The following is a 19648-nucleotide window of genomic DNA, read 5'->3' as shown; positions in this document are numbered from 1 at the left end:
AAAAAACAGAAATTTGGTGTTAAATAACGTACTACAAATAGCTGTAAATTAAATGTGAAGGAAGTTGTAAAAACTTACTAGGCATCATGTTCCAGATATTCAGGATTCAAAAGAACTTTCATTTCCTCACTGAAAAAGGCAACAGTGAACAATCCAAATGTGAATGTTTATTTTTGGTCAGCATTCTCCATGTACTACTATGTATTTATAAGCCAACTTTCATATAAAGTGCAAATAAGAAAACTAGCCTTTTTAATTAAAAAGAGCAACTCCATTGAACAAATGAAGTCTTTCCTTTTTATAAAGATCAAAAACAAATTAGCTGCCTTGTCTGCACTACAATGAAGTAACCATCTAATTATTCCAAATAACAAATTACTGAATGTCACAATGTATTATTTGAATATGCTTGATCTAGAATAATTGATTGCTGCACAATCTATCACTGTTTGTCCAAAACAAAAAAAATATGGTTAACGGTCAAATATGCAGTATCAAAACATTAATTTATTTTGTTTTAATAGCCTGTATTTTTATTGTACTTTAACAGCAATTAATCAGTGACAGCACCTCTTTTCCATCTACTTTGCTGCTTAGCTCCACTTTTTCAGAGGAGGTTGGAACAGAATGCTCTACAATACACATGGTTATTTTGAGTTACTTTCCACCAAAGAGCAATGTGTAGGCAATTCAGGGGATGTAACGAATAAAAACAAACATGTAAATAAACTCCATCCTTACACTAACACTGTCTTTGGACAATCTCAATGAGGGGTGCTAAAAGAGGTTATCAAAGACAAGCATAATTCAATTGGATTCTAATCATTGCTGGACTTTAAAAAGCAAATGCAAAAAGATAAATGAAAAGAAATGGCTTAAATACTAGAAATGGCTCAGTCATGCTTAAAAAAATTAAAAGCTTTGTATGTAAGGCCAAAAAAAAGGATGTTCTGGTAAGAACTCATTAATTATGAACAAAGAATTAAAGAACACCTATCTTCTATGAGGATAAATATATATGTGTTATATATATATATTACATATCAATGTATGTATGCATGTATGTACTTAAAAAAAAAAAGGATTTTAACATGATACAAACAGAAGAGTGCTTGCCTTGGTTGCGCAGCTTCACTGGCATGTGAGAAAGCCTGGTGGTCACAATGCAGGATAAAGACAATGGGAGCCAGAAGTTCATGCATCCCCTAAACACGGAGGAAAACAAAAGTACAGAGAGAATTTTCATTCATTCAGCAGCTCATAATGCTCAGAACCAGGCAGACAGCAACATTAGCTGCAACCTAAGTAAAAGCATGAGCATTCACATTCTTAACAGAACGGTTTCATAATCAATGGCTTTTATTTTAAATTCTGATTAAATCTAAGTGTTTATTCTTCTATAATATACGGGAAGCAAGTCATTCTCCCCTTTTCTAACATAGCAGACAACAAATTGGCTATGGTAGGCAACTCTGCACCTGGCAGTTTACTCCAAGATCTATGTTCATAAATATGAATTTTATTTATGATAATTACAATCATGATCCACAGTACAAAGATCTGCAATAAGGACAAATTATGAAATTTAAAATTACTTTTTATTTGATAATGTTCCAAAACCAGCATAACAGTAGCCTTCAGAAGAGACAAAGGCAGCTATTTGGGAAATTAGAAAATGAAACTTCCATTCCTATGGATACTAGAAATAAAAAGGGCTTTCTGCTTTTTTTTTTTTTAAAAAAATTTAATTATGTCAATACTAAGAAAAAATTCATTATAAGACAACACATAGGAAAACTTGCTAATGTTCCAAAATAATAGCACGTAAAAACATGCACGAATTAAAAAAAAAAAAAAAAAAAAAAAAACGTTGCCAACTGGTGGGCAGTGGAGGATTCATCTTGGCCCGGAGTTAGAAGTACAGGTGGGCCATCCAGGCAAGTCACTGGTACCTCCACTGAGGGGCTAGCTCACCAGGAACAAAATAAGATTATTTACCTTCACTTACTTGGGGTTTCTCAATTTGTTATGGGAAGCAGGAGTAACTCCTTCAGGAAAAAAGCAATCCAATTGCTACCACCACCAAAACAACACAGGGAAAGCTACAGCCTGCAGAGCTAAACCTCGTGTGCGGGAGACATTCAGCACCCTCCCCATGATCACCCTGGGAAAAGAAGGAACTGGGGCATCCCAGCTGGCATATGTGGATGTGTCAGGAGAGCCTGGCTCTCGGTCACAGACCAGGAGGTGGACAGAATCTACAGAAAACACAGGCTGGGGATGGGGATTAGCCTTGCAAAAATAGGGAGCAAGCCTGTCACCGATGGAAGGGATATGGGGTTGCAGCTGCCCTCCTTGGCTGGCAGCGCCTGCGTATGGGGATTATGCCAGACACGTGGCAATTCCACACGTCAGCCTCAAAGCCTTCGGCCACCTCCAAATCCACTTAGAGCTGGTTCAGTCTCAACTCCAGGGGCTTTTGCTGGACAGCTGGGGTGTCAGTAAGACCATCCTGTCAGTCCTGTTGGCAGAAAGGACGTGGGGTAGCCCACCAAACTCATGGCATTTCAGGTTGCTGCTGGGAGTCCGAGGATGGCTGCCCCCAGAGAGGAACTGGTCTGCTCTCGTGATGGCATTTCCAACCTAGGAAGCCTCTCCACTTGCTTTTCCAAGCCTTTCCATGACAGACAGAAGTGAGCAGTGAACATATCACAAGCTCATGGATCCAACTTGCTGCTTCCCCAGCGTATCTGTGTGAGGGCTTCACGGCTATGAAGCTCCTAGAGGCCAGCTGCTCATCCTCCCTCCTCTCCCTCAGGGTCCTCAAGCCCTCCATGTTCAGGCCTACTCACAGGGATAGTCACGCCTGTCAAATGTAAGAGGATGGCTTATCTCAGCAATAAACACCTCTGCTGAAGGCATAAAAAGCTGCCGGAAAGATAAAACCAAAAATGTTTGGGCCAGAAACAGCTGAAAGCAAGGCCACGGGACTGACAGAGCATGATGCGTGATGGATTTTAGGGATGAACACCAGACCATGTGAGCCAAAGTCCTTTCGGGTACATGGTCCGGTGCTCTCGGGTTTGGAGACTTGCAATGGTCTGGGGATTCTGGGGATACTGTCATATTCCATGTAGCATTTGAGGAGTATTCAAGCTCAGTAAGCATATCTTCATCAAAAGCACCATACAACACCATTAGTACAAAAATCCTTTAACTTTTATTGGAAATAATGGAGATTTTCCTTTGTCCAAACTGAGCAGAGAGAATATTGTTTGTTGAGGACCCAGATAGACGTGGAAGCTCTCTCTAGGTGCTCATCTATTTTGAGTGTGTTCTGAAGGATATTAGTGAACCTCCTCTGTTCACAAGAGGAAGTTCCAATCTGTAGCAGTATTGGGGGGAAAGAAAAAAGGTGCTCAGAAAAATCTCTGCATAATATCAATTTATAGCAGCTGACTCAATTCTGAGGGAATGAAAATCAAATTTCCTGAGATTTAGTCTCAAGTGCAGGGCTGGAACAATAGTGGAGCGAGTTGACTGGGCAAAGCTAATGGCAGCAAAACTACTTAAGTTTTGGGTTCTTTTCTTTCCCTTCTGATTATGAAGGCTAAATAGAAGCCTAAAAGGCTAAAAACGAAATAAAACAAAAACAACAGTAAAAGATTAAAATCAAAGTTCACTGGTTGACACAAACTGACAACAAAATTTCTGAATGTCTTGTGGTCATACTAAGATGAGACTCTGGTCCAGAGTTAGGAGAAAAATAGAACTGCCAAAATCACTTAAATAAACTGTAGATAATGTGCTGCACTTTCATACATACTCATAGCCATCAGTTGATTAACAGCCTCAAGTCTAATTGTGTATTCACCCTGATATACGAGCATGAAATAAGGGAAATGGGATGCCAAAAACCTGAATATCTAATAAAACTGCTACCTAAGCTGTAAACATACAAACTGAAGAAAAAGAAAGAGGACATAAAATAAGAATTAGTTATAAAAGATAAAAGCAAATCATACATTCTTTCGACATAATAATATATCAACTTTATAATAAAGTAGAATCATAATGTGGCTGCCCACAAACAACAAAAACAAAACAAATAGATGATGAAATACCAGGATTTCAAAAAGATACCTCTGATCTTTCAGTTACAAGAATACTTCAAATGTTTAGAGATTTTTAGCTTGGCAAGAAAAGCCACCAGTGTAATATACATACACATATTTTTTCAATGCTGCAGTTTACTAGAACTCTTTAGTGTTAATAAATAAGTTGACAGAACTCAGATAATTTTTGACACTTCCCAGCTACAACAAAGTATTGATTTCATAACACAGTCTAGGGTTCAGAAAGAAAAACAGAAATACAGCATTTCTACAATGAAATGTGAATCAATGCATTTCAAAATTATATTGACTTCTCTAAGGACAATCAAATTATGCGTGAACAATAGCCTAATGATTTAACTTAATTGCCACTACTTCCTTTCACTGTAACTAGAGCCAGAATTTTGGCACCAGTCTTGCAGAAGAATGCAAATAGTAATTTTACATATTTTAAAGTAGAATATACTGTTCTCTTTAGATTTTATATTTACAACTGCTATTTAAAAATGCAAGTAACCCAGTGAGGATTCAGTCTCTAAAATCTGTTGCACAGCTTAACAACATTCCGCTCCATTTGACAAGGGACAGAAGTATCTTTTGCCAACCAAATAAGATGTTACACTGGATTGGTCAAAAAACAGAAAGCCTACTACAAAGACAACTTTTATGCATATATACATATTAAACAAACATATTGGTTGCTTCCTGTGAGAATATATGCTGATGCTATGTCATAATAATAAGTCTCTCTCAATAAATTAATCTCCGTTACATTCTATTTACATTTATAAGGATAGAAACTGTCACAAAACTAGAAGTTTTTCAAATATTTTAAAAGAGAAACACCAGGTCCTGTACATATGATGGCAAATGAAGTACCGACTTTCATTTATTGGCTAGATCTTAGAATTGTTCTGATAAATGTAACTCTTGTTGGAGCTTACAAACAAAAAGAGAGAGGAAATCTCTCTCTAATGGACTAGTTCCATTATGGATACTGAACATGAAGACAAACATCTTATGTTAGGCTTTGTATTCATGTCACTGTAGAGACAGCAGCTTAGGGGTGACTATTACTGATGAATTAACAGCAACCTCTACTTTCAAGAAAAATGTTATGCTTTGTTGTAGCAGGGGCTTTTTAGAAGTGAGTCAATGATGAAAATTGGTAGGACTAGAATCCTGACCACAGCATATGTATTGAATAAAAGAGAAAAAAAAAAAAAAGTCCTGATTCCACCACAAATCACCTGATTCCTCTACTTCCTGCTAACTAATTCTGAAGAAAGACTACTGAAATGGTATATACAGAGAGATATACTGTCAGACTTGGATCACATACTGAACACTCATCAGAAATATTAAATCAACAGTTTTTCATCATCCAAATTTATTTCATTTTCTGCACTATACTCATCTCTTTAGTCCTGCAGCAACCTTCTCATCAAACTGCTGCACTACTCAAGCTACAGTAGCCAAAAGCAGAGGTGAAGAAGTTTTCTTTGTCAACAGCCTGTAGGCTTGCAAAATTGAACCTGTTCTTTTATCTGCCTATGTTCATTTAGCCCACCAAGCAGTCTTTATTAAAGCTGAGGCATCAGGCAGTCAAAGTTCATTAATACCATTTATATAATCTCTGCAGTTTCAATTAACTCAGCAAGACATTCTACTACATGATAACAGTCTCATTAATTCAATAAAATCCCATAACTATTAACAATATGGTCTATGTTAAACGGGGTGTCACCTAGTACAAAATAATAGCTTTAACAGCTTGTGATGAAACTCAGGGCTTTTTTTTTGTTAAATTTGATCTAGCTAAATATTCCATCCTTATGTAGAAAGGTATTATTTCTTGGTAAGGAACCTAGAGGATTTTAAATATGAGCAGAGGGTAATTAAGTCCTTTTAAGTCATATCAAAGAGAAAAATAATACTTCTTGTTCAATAAATGATAGACTAAATTAGCTGGAATGTGTTCTTCCGTTTTCCCATCATCAGTACTCTGGCCTATATTCACTAGAAAAGGGAGGCTGAATACTGCTCAAGTGTTTTCTTTAGCAGTGCCCTTCAAAGTACAGCTCGTCACACACCTCATCTTTTCTGTGGTTGCAGTGCAGGACTATTCCTTGCTCACAGTCTGTGAAACATGAAAAAGAAACAGCTGATGGAGATCCAATATTTTCCTAACTACGTATTTGATTTTTGGCATTATCTCTAAGACGTTTTTTCAGAAGTAACTGTTCCTTCAACTCATATGTGCTGATCTTCTCAAGAAATGCAACCAGCTTCCTGGCTTGAGGACATGGTGGTCACAGACCATGCCTGAAAGCACACAATGTGCTATAAAAATATATATATTTACTGAATCACCGTACTTTTTGTCAAAAAAAAAAAAAGTCTACCTAAAGTTTGCTGCTCTACAGGCTAGTCTTTGTCTAGGCACACAGATCCCTCAATCTATCAGTCTCCAGTCTCACTACAGTTAATAACCGGGGATCATAAATACAGATATATTTTGGTTTACAGCTCTGCATATTGGCCTTGCTACGGGAATTTAGTATCAAATTTATACTTGATTAAAAACCTTCAGAACAAATGTTTAATCTTCATCCCATATGGATGCATACTTAGGGCAGCTTTAAGGCTATCTTTGCCATTTTAACAAAAATAGTTTGAGCAGGCTTTCCATCTGAGGTATTTGCTTGCCCCCTTATTTTTCAGTCAGGAGAAACTTTTTCACTGCATTGTATTTGGATCCTACGGGATCCATTTCTTAATGTACAGTGTGGCCTTAGCACTTTGAGAAAGAACTTAAAATAGCACATAAAACTTCAAATCCTGAAGTTTGTCTGAATTTCAAAAAACACTATTTGTTGTTTATTCAGTGGCATCCTGCTGCATTCTTTCTTTCTTCTTTGAAACACACAAAGCCCCCTTCTTTTTTAAACCATCGCTGAAGAGATGCTGAAGAAAAAGATGTACTTTCTATAGAAATTCAAAGTTAGACAACTCATTGACCTTACAGGAAACAATTTGAGGGAACGTCTTATAAGGAAAAAGCATATGTTATTCCATGACCTTACTTTTCTTGCAGCTGAGAAGTAGCTCTCTGATTACTTTCGCAGTATGATATAACTTCAGATACAACAGAACTGCATTATTGCTCAATCATTTGTAAAACTGTACAGAAAATGTTGACTCAATGAATGCCACCTGTACAGTATTTTCATTACCTGTTTATAAAGCAACTGCTCATTTTCTCTGGCATAGCAAAACAGAACATCTGTAAGAATTTTCCTCACAGTCTCTTGCTGGAAATACTGCATTTCAGGAAACCTGAAAGGGAAGAAATGCAGCAAAGGTAAACTACATAGCTCACAAAAACCTCGTCACTGATCTGCTACAGACAGATAGCTAGGGCAATACTTTTCTTTTTTTTTTTTTTTTCTGCTTTCCCATCTCTCCATGAATGGAATGGGTGCTGGTGGAATACTTCTAAAGACATGTCACATTTGTTTTGTAAATAAAATTTGGAACCATGTTCTAATATACATCAGTCTATTACACCTTTATGATATTGCCAGGTTTTTTTAAATGCATAGTGCCCTTTAACATAAGGAATACTAGACCTCCGCAAGAATGACATAAAATGGCACATTGTTGTAAATACCAACTTTTACAAACAGCCAGCGTGATGAAAGTCTGACTGACTTGAGGAATACAGTCCAAAAAAGGCAATGTACCATCTGAGTATATATTCCTAATTGCCTAAAGGATCAAGTTACTTTGCTCCTCCAAGTCCTTGTCATGAAAACAAGTTTTGCCAAATAGAAAAAGAGAAAGGAGGCAGATGAGAGGGAGTGACTGAAGCTCAGATGTACCCTCTCCTTCCGGCACACAGATGCTTCCTGTCCAACCTGGCAACCCAGAAGGTTGTCCTGGTGGTCCCGGGTGGCCCAGCAGCCCGATCAGTAACTCCAAGGCAGTGCTCTGCTCACTATCAGCCCTGCATCAAAGAAGCTGAAATGTGCCAAGGAATACTTAAAAAAAGGAGGGAGATTGAAAACAAACAATAGACAAAAAAGAGTTAAAACCAGAACTGCTGCAAACAGTTAACTACTGATTCCGGTACTGGAAAAACAAGCATTGGAGATCAAATCTCACCGAGATAAAAACACGCTTTGCATGACATGCTTGCATTCTTTAATTTGTGTTAGGCTGACAACTGTTAACTGGATCATCAATCTGGCCTGCAGTTTCAAGAACAGTTCAGCTCTTCATTTTTTCTCCAGATAAAAGATGGGCAAAATAAGCTACTATGAAGAGGATAACAACTACAATATGTTAAGTAGTCTGAAAAGAACCAAACAGAAAAAATGAAGGATATGTCAAAGGAAGAATATACACAAGGGTTCAATATTTCATTAATATTTGAAAAAAAATTAGCATTTTAATAACTGCATTATTGAAATATCTCACAACTAACATGAAAATAGGCATCCTAATTTTCTTGAGCTCTAAGCAGGCTCCAATGTATCCTATTGACATCTTTTGCTAAGATAATTAGGCATTTCACTGCCATTAGTGGCTGTCCCAAACAAAACCAAAAATTAGGAAATCATTTGAGACTTTCACAGAATAAATATCCACTAAGTGAAACAGAATAAAATGGAATAAGTGTGAGAAAAAGAGGAAAAAACATCTGAGAAAATCATGTTATCTGCATGTAATCCAGGAAAATGTAAATATGAAGAATCTGTAATTATTCTGATATAACTCTCACCTCTGCATCCTCCTCACCTGCCGGTAGAAAGTAGGAAATAAGCTGCTTATAGATTTACTTTAATATACTAATACACAAACAAGTGCTTACCAAGGCTTAACTACATGGTAGGAAACATTTTTAAAAGTAACCATCCAAAAGCACATCCAACTATGTGGAACAATAAAAAAGGAAAATAAAATGTAAGTAGAATGATAGAGTTCCAGAAAGAAAGGAAAAGGTAAGGTTGGACAAAGAGAAACAGAAGAACACTTGGAAAGACAACACCTGTATGCCTGAGGCTAGTTTGCTAAAACCAAGGTTACAGCATTGTCGGCACTAAAATGAGGTCATATGGATCACAGCTAAGCTTTTTTAAAGGAAATTTTGTCCTGCCTGCTTCCAAAGTGTGGAAGCTACATTGGTAAACTTCAGTTATCTCAAGGCTTTGTAAAGCCTGTCCAGAGAAACAAAGTAATAAAATATGATCAATAGCCTGAGACAAACTACTTGTGTTAACTATTACTGAGATAACGACAGGTAAAGCTAGAAACGCGCTTTGAAATCCTTGGATGAAAGGCATTATTCCACAGTCAACAGAGAGAAGCCACTATGGCTTAAACAGAATAAAATTTAAGTACTGAGAAAGGCATTTGGATGAACAGTGCATCATTTTCCTGGCACCTGATGGGGTAATGGTAGACCAGCATTTGGAAACTTGTGTGCACTTGTAGTAATCATATTACTGTAAAGGAAGGACACAGCTGAGACCAGAAAGGTGCATTACAGCAGATGGCAATCGACATAATTTAGGGGTTTGAAGAGATTATTTCTGAAGGACTGTTATTCAGTCCTGCCCTGTGAAGTTCAGGAAAAGAAGACTAACAAAGAAAACTCAAAAATACACAGAATATCTGTGAGGATCTTGTAATACCAGAGATTGTGACAGGAAGGATAATAATGAACTCAAGAAATAAGCTGGCTGAAGTATTAATTATAATAATGTAAATACAAGAGACCATGAGGGAACTATCAGTTCAGGAAGGATTTTCATGAAAAATGTCATTCTACAATTAAAGCACTGCTTTAGAAATACACTAGCCTCAAATCAGGTAAGGTAAAACATTTTTTCAAGAATACTAAGATATTACATTTAATTACATCTTGGAGAAAAACTGCATAAGAAAATGGGAATTTTACCAGGATGTTTTACCACATCTACTATAATCAAACAAAAGTGCATTCAAGTCTCTGATTTCTGAAAGTTAAGATAAGCATGAATTAGTTATTTTTTAAAAGATTAGGCTTTTTAGGGGCCCCTAGACCACTAACAGTCAAATGTTGACACAAAAGGCAATCAAAGAAAAGGACCCATAAACACTTTTAAAAAACATGTCTGGTAACAGACTTGAAGGAGATTCTTAATCACTGCTGTGGAGTGACCTGCCTTTGCCTCATTTTTCCTCAGATTCCTCAATTTCCTCAGATTTTACCGCACCATTCCCCATCCCTGCTCCTCAGCAAGGTAAAACTTTGTCAAGAAGACAATATCTTTAGAAATAAACTGCAGCTCCCTTTTTTCTTTATGCACAAGTGCATAAAAAGGTAGCTCTTCCTTCTGGCAGTCTCTTCTCTTACTTGGAAACTACATTTTGTCCCTTGGGTTCTTACTCCGCGGACTGCTGTTTCTTCTTACGTCTTCCCAATCTTCTTCTAGGAAGACAGATGTAGATGACTAATGGTCCCTCTACGCCTTTTGTCCCCTTTTCTTAAAAAAATCTGGGAAATAGAGTGTTTAAACAGGTGCAACCACTACTTCTCAGGATCATGTCTTCCCCTTTCCTATAGGGCTGTTGTTGCTCCTGAATTAGAAACAGGCTAGAATAATACACACAGACCATCACCAAAGACCACCCCTGCCTCCAAGTTAGTCTACTGAGAACCTATAAGTCCTACATCAAACACGGCCATTTGCAAATCCCAACTTCAAAAGATGATGCTGCAAGCAGAGTGGTGTTTTGATTTGGCTGGTAGCTAGATGCAATTCCATTGCAGCAGATTGCTATTCCAGCAGAAAACTCACAAAATTTCTTCTTTATCAGCTACCTTTTTAATTATTAGCACATAATCAGCTTTGTTCTCATCTTTGGTACCTCTTTGGAAAGACAATAATTAATCACTGTGTTCTTACATGTACTACAAGTTACTGTGTTGCTAATTCAAACAGAAATTCCTTTCTGAGTAAAGTGCTAGAATACAGCCATATAACTTGTTTGGTATTGCTAAACTATAATTGAAGCAAGACTTCTAATTTCATAATAAAACCCTCTCTCACAGCCTGATTTTGAGAAGCTTTCACTTGAGATAGAAACAGACTATATTTGGTTCTAACCCCAAAATTCATGCTTCTGGACTGCTGAAAGAAATTCTGTCTGAACCTCTCAATTATCATCCAGTAAGAAAAAAAAAGAGAGATTATTAAATAGAAGTGTAAACAGTATAAACAGTATACTGTATAAAAATACAGTATAAAATATTCCTTAAATAAGAAACAGAAGATTATGATGACTATGAGATGATAATTGAATATACTTAAGCAATCTGAACATTTTAAATTCAAATATAATGCACTGTAAGTTAATGACAAATCTTTAAATTGCAACACTAGGAATTTATATAAAGAATGGAAATGGAAAAGACAACCTTAAGGACAAGATAGTTATATTCCAAAGCCAAGGAATGTAGAACTTTCTGCTTCTTACTCTAATGCTAACTTGCAAACAGATACCTATATATATATAAAGTGCATGCTATATGGTTCATGATTAATCAAGCGACATGTGAGTACGTAAATTCGCTTTATGAAATGAAAGTTTGTAAAATGAAATAAATTTCACGTTAGCCTGAAAAATCTTGCTTTTTCATTGTCTAACTTATTTTGATGTGACCCATGATGCATCCTGCTATTTTCTAAAGTGCATACACTCTGCCATTTGCCACAGTGAGAGCCTGTATTTCGTATATATCTAGGTAAATAGTCTTATATCCAGCAGAACTTCTATATCAATTTTCATTCTCCAATTACAGTTTATATATGTATATATTTTAATCTTAGAACATCCTGAACTGTTCCTTTTACAAACAAAAAAATACCATCTGTGAGCATGCACATGAAAGTATACTCAGATTTTAATTACACATCTCACTGCAAGAATGCATTCAAGAATGGGTCTAGGGACGGACATATAAAATATTCCAAAACTAGAGAGCAATGATTTCTTCTGCATGACTTTGTTTCTTTAAATGAAAATGTGTGAGCTTGGCATTTTTAAATTCTATGGCTATCACCACTTTTTCCAAGTTATAAGAAAAATTATTTGCAATACAGTAAAATGTCACATGTTAGCAAAACTATAATTGAATTTAATTAGATTTACACATCACAGTCAATGCTTCTGCTCTGAAAAGAAATATTTGCAGGAACTGAGTGTTCTAACTCAGATGCCTAAGTTCCTAAACAGGAATGACCTAAGGGCCAAGAAGATGAAAGGATAGTCATAGCAATATTAGGACAAATTTTAAAAGGCATATGTGACAAACAACACTAGAAAAATGATAAATAAAAATAGAAGTGCTTAACTTCTCTCGATGAATGACATTATTCTCACTAATTAAACACTATTTTCGTATTATTGATTGAATAAGTGTAAAGAATTACAGAAACTCATCTGTTCAATCTTTTACTATAATTATAATTTACTTTAAAACCTTGAATTTCTCTTACTTTCTCTTTGTTTCACATAGAAAACTCTATTTTAATTTTCAATAAGTAATACATTTCCTAATATTTTAATTTAAAGGAGCTTTTCTCCAGTGATACCAATAAATCTCCAGGGTTTATGTTTAATGCAATTTTCCACTTCTTCACTCCAAGAAAGCTGTCTTGCTATACATTAAATGCATGTTTCTACACATTCATGTTCAACAATCCTGACATTTACACTAACTGAACTCAACAAAACAAAATATAGTATACACCATATAAAAATGCAGGATCAAAATTTATATATGGATATTTCTTTAGAAAGATCTACATACGTTCTTGTCACATCTTGTTCAATCATTGCTCGAAGCTCTTTATCCTGGAAAAATTTATTCCATAGACTCTGAAATAAAGAAAATAATTGCATGAATTAGAGGCTTCTAGTAATACTTAGGGCTTATATACTGCAATACCAAAGTACTGTGGAAATATTACCTAATTAATTTGCAGCATCCCTGGTTGATAGATATATCAATATTTTATAGTTGAAAAAGAATATTTGTAACTAGGCTTAAATCTACTAGAAAGTCAATTTAGATCAGAGATAAAAACATGCGACTTTCTGGATCCTGGTTCCACACTCACACCCTTCACTCAGTGGAAGGCTTCAGGTCTGTGCATTTCTTGTACGGGATCTATGACAATATTTAGTGAGGTAAATTCAAGCTTACATGGACCAACACCTCAGCTGAAAAAAATCAGTAGTTCACTGGAAAAAGTGCACATCGATGCACATTTCTCCTACAAACTTATGGGCTCTACTTAGAAGTGAGAAGTTTCAAGATAGTGTGTTTGACTGCCAGAAAGCAAGTTTGCCTTAGTGGAGGCAAATTCAAATATGGAATGTATGATGATTAAATACCTATTACGAAAATCACGCCATTCTAACAGTACACATACACGGCGCAAATCAAGATGGGTCTTTATCAAAAGGCTCTTACATAGAAAACTGGAGTATTTAAAGTTCATTATCAACATTCAAATTAAATAATAGATTCAAAGCAGATTTATCTTCTTCTATATCTGTGGATTTGTCCATTTCCATTCTTTTTTTTTTTTTTTTGCTAACATGCCTTATTTACCAACACTTTGCAGAAGCCAACCTGAATAAAGTCAGCAAATGTTATTTAAATGTTCCAGTCTATGCCATCACATTAGGGTAATGTTAAGGAAACTGTTGTGTAAAGCTTATTCTTTGCAATAAAGGAATAGCTTGGCAAATAGCTTGATCAAAATACAGAAGGAATATAATCCTTAGCAGTCGTTTCATTTAAGTTAGTTTTCAGATAGCAGCAGGAGCGAACAGAATATCATAGGAAGGGAGTGGCTACAATACTTCCAAAATCTATTGCTCCCTTGTAAACAATTTATTTTCATGGTGGCTTAAGCATGGTGGCTTATTTACACCCTTGACAATGTCTCACTTAAAACCAATACCTTTTTATTTTATTTAAGATACACTGGATCTTACCTATAGCTCTTTTAGGGCAGCTATGTCACATTTCGAAAACTGCAAACAACAACTCTCCCCTGCTGGTCCTTCACAGTGAAGGACCAAGAAGATAGATGGACTCTTAGGTGCCAAAAGGGAAGTAAATCCCAGGACACTATAAAAGGGCAAAACATGAAATCATTGCAGAGGGTCAAAGGCACTTAGCTCGTCACTCCTGTGCCCAGCTTGGTCTCTTGTGTTGTTCTATAGGTTAATTAACTGCCACATACTCTGACATTTCAACCTATAGCCTGTGAAGACATCACAGGCAGAAATAGGTTGTAATATTGTGTACAATCATAGACTACAGCAGAAAAAAATTAAATCTTCTGCATTTGAGACAACTCTGTTCATTTGGATGCAGGGATGGTTTGACAGTGTGTGGGGTCACACTAGCTGCAGAGTCACAAACATGCCTGTGATCAGCACTTCCATGTTCCTACAAGCAGAGCCACTCAAACACTTCTCCTTTTACATTAAACGTGAAGCAGAGCACTGCAATAAACACAAACCAATTATACGCTTCAATTTATGTGAAAGTCTCTTTTGGTGTAAATCTCCTAAATTCAATCAAAAAAGTTATTTGCATGGTATCAAGTTATTTTTACAATATGGTAAAGCAGGATTTTCTGAAATAGTAAAAAGAGATCAAAGTGATAATTAGCAGAAAAGTTTGAAAGTGTATGCTATAGCATACTTAAGATGCTCCCAGTATAAGTCAAATGTAGTTCAAACCGCAGTCTCTCTCTCAAAAAAAAAAATAATAAAAAAGTTGCTTAAGTTCCTAAATCTATACCTAAAGCCTAATCATAGTGCCAAATACCAAAGAGGCAGCACTTCTAGAATACCAAGCTACATGGAGCTCCTATCAATTTCAGTAAGTGCTAGATACCCAGCACTTAGGGACAATCAGATAGAAGATTTTTGCCACATTTCCAGTATTGAAAATTTGTCATTTTGCAGCTGGTTGCTCTTTTATAACTGTTGGATATTCTTGTGTCTTTTAACAAATGTTACAAGAGAAGAATTAAAAACCTGGAGGAAATGATTATTTTGTAGCCTGGACTTTCCACATTCACTCAACCTGCATACTAGTCAGATGTCCAACAGTGCTCTTTTTTTTTGCTAGTGAAAACTTCTCAGGTTAAACAGTATACTATTTGGTGCTGTTTAAATATTCCTAAGCATGTATTCTTAAAATGAAAACACACAGCAATAAATGAACTGATCAGTTAAAGGAAGGAAATTCTGTAAAACTGGAACAATATTCCAGTATGGGTTTCTTGTTCATTATTATCATTCTGGAAGCACCGGAAAAAATAAAAACAAACAAACAAACCGAAATTAAACTAGAATATTAAACTAAAAATGAGCATTTCTGGTTGCCCACGGCTTGTGAGCTGCTTGTTAACACAAGACAGTTTGGAAATAGGGCAGTGAGACTTTAATATCCACTGTTTTCTCTTTTCATCAAGACTTCATTTTCATCAACATGATTATAATGATGAGAATTTTAGTAACACAGATATTGATGAAAATAGGAGTCAACTTACACCTTCATCCTGAGACAGAGGATTGTTGATGATCAGGTCTTGCTGTCCTGCTTTCCGTGGGTTTGTAATATGCTGGGAAAAAAAAAAAAAAAAGAAAAAAGAGCAGTGTTTCCATTTCAAATTTTCTTCCATTACACTGCAAGTATTATATCTACATCCAGCCATTGGAGTGAGACCTTATTTTGTACCAACTTACAATCTCTTTGATCTTGTTGTAAGATGTTCTTAATTCGGAAGTGCTTTTAATCCACTGACTTCTGTCTTGGGGTAAAACCTCTAGAAATAACTATTAACAAAACAAAATAAAACAGTCAAGTTTAGTCAGTTTAATAGAGTTTTTCATGCGCAAACCATCTCAGAATATGGAGAAGCAAATATTTTACAACTGTACAACTGAGGAACAGGACGCAAAGACCTACAAAATGATCCTGGCATTAAGACTTGCTAATCAATAAATAAGAAGCTAGAAACCATTACAGTCCTACAGCGCATCGTAAAGCATTAAAAAACTACCAAAGGCACAAACTAAAGCTTTATATACAATATACAAAACTTGGAATTGTTTCTGTAACATTGATGACCTGATGCAATATGCCTAAAACCAAATATGAATGCAGAGCAGAAACTAACCACTCAGAGATTATCTAAGAAATGTGGATGAGGAAAACCTTTTTCTATAGAATAGAAACAGGTTCTAGACTTCTGTGAGACAGTTAAGAGACTCAATTTTCCAAAAAGCCCTTGAGGAAATGTAAATCTCAATGGTTCATATCTCTGTTTGAGCAGGGTCAGAAACAGACACCCATTAGGGAAGACCATTTAACCGTATACAAGATACAGAAAAAATACAGTGTATTTTCTTGCTTTCTAAATAAATCTTTTTAGTTATATATAAAAAGTTATGAAATAGTAAACATTGCCAAACAACAAGCATTTCCAAATTCAGTGAAAGCACTTAATTATTTCAGAACTTAATGAAAACATTGACAACGTTTTAAAAATAGGCAGTCAAAAACAGAGCTCTACTCCATATTGGGACACAAATAAACCATCCTTGCTTTGAGAGCAAAAACACTGCTTGATTTAATTATTAGGCAGCGTGGGACTCGCTGCTGTTAGTTCAGGTGTTTGAATGGGATCTTAGGCACCTTATTTTAAGGACTCAGGAAGGCACAGACTCCAAATATGCTTGTGACATATATTAATCTGGCTTCCCGTAGACAAGATTTTCATTAACTTTGAATGTGTTCAGTGCTACATACATTCAGCTTTTCAAATTTGCTTCTTTCATATATGGAGCATATTTGGAGGTCTTCATGCCAATGTCAAGTCTGAGAATTTACAAGAGAGGCTATTTAAATCCTCGATATTCACATATTGCAACTTCCAAAGATAAGATGTTCCCTACTATCCAAGTTGAGGAGGGACAGGACACCTGATGTCAGTGCAACAAAGTTCTGCAGGACTTTATACAGCATCTCATTATTATTCAGTTTTCTTCCTCCCTTTTCTCCTGCAATGGAAACCTCTGAGGGCCTGTTGTGTTTTAAGATTGGGAGACCTGGTTTCTTTCTCTATCTAGTCATTAAAAAAGACATTAGTCCTAATTTTCTCATTACTGCTCACAGGAAGCTGCTAACAGAAGCAGCATGTCCCACGCAGTCCCAAGTTCCACAAAACATAAATTTTAAGACAAGCTTTCTTTTTTATTTCCAGTGCATGATTTCTATGTATCAACACCAATAGGAGATATGACTGTGTTGCACTCAATTTTATTTAAGCCAACACAAAGATATTCTTTCCTAGGAATCTTTCGCTAAAACCAGCCATTCAGCTTTAAGGCAACTCAATATGATTAGCAAATGTCCTATGAATTACAAAAATGGGTAGGAAAACATTGGGATGAAGTCTCTCGGAAAATTCATGATTCTTTGCATCAATAATCTTCCAGCGCATCAGGTAATGTGTTGATATATTGCAACCACAAACTGTAAATAAATATTTTCTCTTCTTACCTTCCAGCAAACGCTACGGAACCTGCTGCTTCTCAGCTGCCCATTAATCCCCTTCAGCCGTATAGTTGCCAAGTAATTGTTGTTTACAAATAGTTCTTCCCATTCTTTGCTGCGTGCAAAAGCAAAAGGAACGAGCATTTAAACCATAAAAAGCCTTAGCTGATTTAAGGACTATATGACACTACATGCTGTGGACAAGCGGAGGAAAAGAACTTTTTTTTTAAACATATATATTTAGTTGTGTACCATTTCTGAACGCATGGCTGTCTTTTTGGACACATTTCTTCTTTGGATTTAATGAATATGTAGATCGCTATAATTATGCCAGCTACTGAAATTCATAATGTCTATGGAGGCTATTCCATTTCCTCTAAAATGTTGGTACTGCAGTTCAGTGAATAAACAAGAAAAATGAATATTAATATAAGCACATTCATGTTTCAGCTGTAGACAAAGAAGTACCTATTCCAAAAATATGCAACAGAAAAGTATACTGTTGACTGTATTAGTGCCTCACATGACTTATTTGCTTAAATGAACCTTCTTTTCTTCCTAATGTCAAGCTGGGCAGTTAAGCATAATAGAAGAAGACTTTCTTTAACATTTAGTGCTATTTACTATTGAAATCACTCCTACTTCTTTCTACATGATCAGTTTTAAAATTTTAACAGGTGCTAGCAAATTTAAAAAAACATCAAAAAATTAAAAAGCCTCACTGTATAAACTGTTAAAGGCAAGCTTGAGTACCTTGCAGTACCTATGGCTGACTAGATAAACAACCTAAATATGCCTCCCAGGCATGCAGGCACCAGGGGCCTAACACCTGTGCCTCATTAATATACAAGTAAATCTGCTCTACTGGGAAACAATTGGAAATTAATTGTCCCAAACCATCTACTGAGCTTGAATAAAAGAATTAAACCTGTATTTCTGCAGCTCCTGAAATGAATCTTGAGAACACCATAAGCCATTTGATGGTCTGACCAAAGTAGCCAAGACTCGCTCCCGGACCTTCCTACAACCCGCTCGAAAAATCCAAATGGCAGTTTCAACCTCAAGAGCTGGGTTATGCGCAAGGAAAAGCGTTTCAGATTTATTTTCAGGGTATGTCCTTGAGGTGAAAATCTCCTTTGCTGCTCTCACATGGGAGACTATTGCTTCTCCCTGGGAGACCAAATGAAAGCAGGAAGAGAGAAACTACTCCTGGGACTTCAGGGGAAGATCTGAGCAGATTTTCTTAGCTAAGGAGGGTCACAGAGCAGGTTACGCTGAAACACCCAGCAAACTCTGCTTTTACTAGCTGTCCTAAATCTATGCAGGTTTCCAATCTTCTAAGCTGAGTTGTGAGGGCTTTTCTTTTTTTCTTAACCTTGGATGGAACTGGATGATGATACAATTGCTGCGAATGGTCAGGGATGGATTGGCAAGTCAGAAAATTATGCTCCTGTTCTGCAGGGACATACTCTGGCAAGAGCATGGACAACTCAAGCAGTGTTGGTGTGAGGGGTTAGGGCTGCTTTCAGCCTTTGCAAGCTGCCAGCATTCCCACAGGACTAGGAGCAAGTAACTCTCGTGGTGTGGGGCAGGTTCCTCCCCTCCTGCCACACTCCTATTTGTGAGTTGGAAAGATCTCATTTCTCGGGCTCCTGATTTCCCATGGATCCTGCCCTTTCTGCAGTGAGCTGCTTACCACCCTTTACGTGATCACAAATCTTCTCTCAGTACAACGTGTGGTATATAGCAGACACAGCTTGAGAAAAATCTGCTCCTTTCTTTCATGTGCATTTATACTTCGGTAACTACAGTATGTGCTGCCTATCTAAACAAGCCTCCTGCTCCTCTCGTGTATGATACTCTCCATTTGCCACCGCGAAGTGCGCAGCAC

At 36.5% G+C, this 19648-nt stretch overlaps 1 protein-coding gene across 1 annotated transcript in view; it reads right to left on the bottom strand.

The window, feature by feature from the left end:
• Nucleotides 1–19648, bottom strand: part of TBC1D5 (TBC1 domain family member 5) — a 265333-nt gene that overhangs the window by 118592 nt on the left and 127093 nt on the right. The window contains exons 4-10 of the mRNA XM_088521207.1: nt 17764–17872; nt 15945–16034; nt 15749–15820; nt 12979–13046; nt 7352–7454; nt 1117–1205; nt 79–129 (exon numbers count right to left, since the gene is read on the bottom strand). Coding sequence (XP_088377333.1) covers nt 79–129; nt 1117–1205; nt 7352–7454; nt 12979–13046; nt 15749–15820; nt 15945–16034; nt 17764–17872 — 582 coding nt within the window. The remainder of the gene's footprint in view (nt 1–78; nt 130–1116; nt 1206–7351; nt 7455–12978; nt 13047–15748; nt 15821–15944; nt 16035–17763; nt 17873–19648) is intronic.

The sequence above is a fragment of the Tinamus guttatus genome, unplaced genomic scaffold (genome assembly GCF_059628265.1).
Source record: "Tinamus guttatus ecotype Peru unplaced genomic scaffold, ASM5962826v1 Tinamus_guttatus_pri_ptg000115l, whole genome shotgun sequence".
Classification (NCBI taxonomy): Eukaryota; Metazoa; Chordata; class Aves; order Tinamiformes; family Tinamidae; genus Tinamus; species Tinamus guttatus.
Note: the sequence above shows the minus strand (reverse complement) of the source record. Positions and strands in the feature narration are given on the sequence as shown.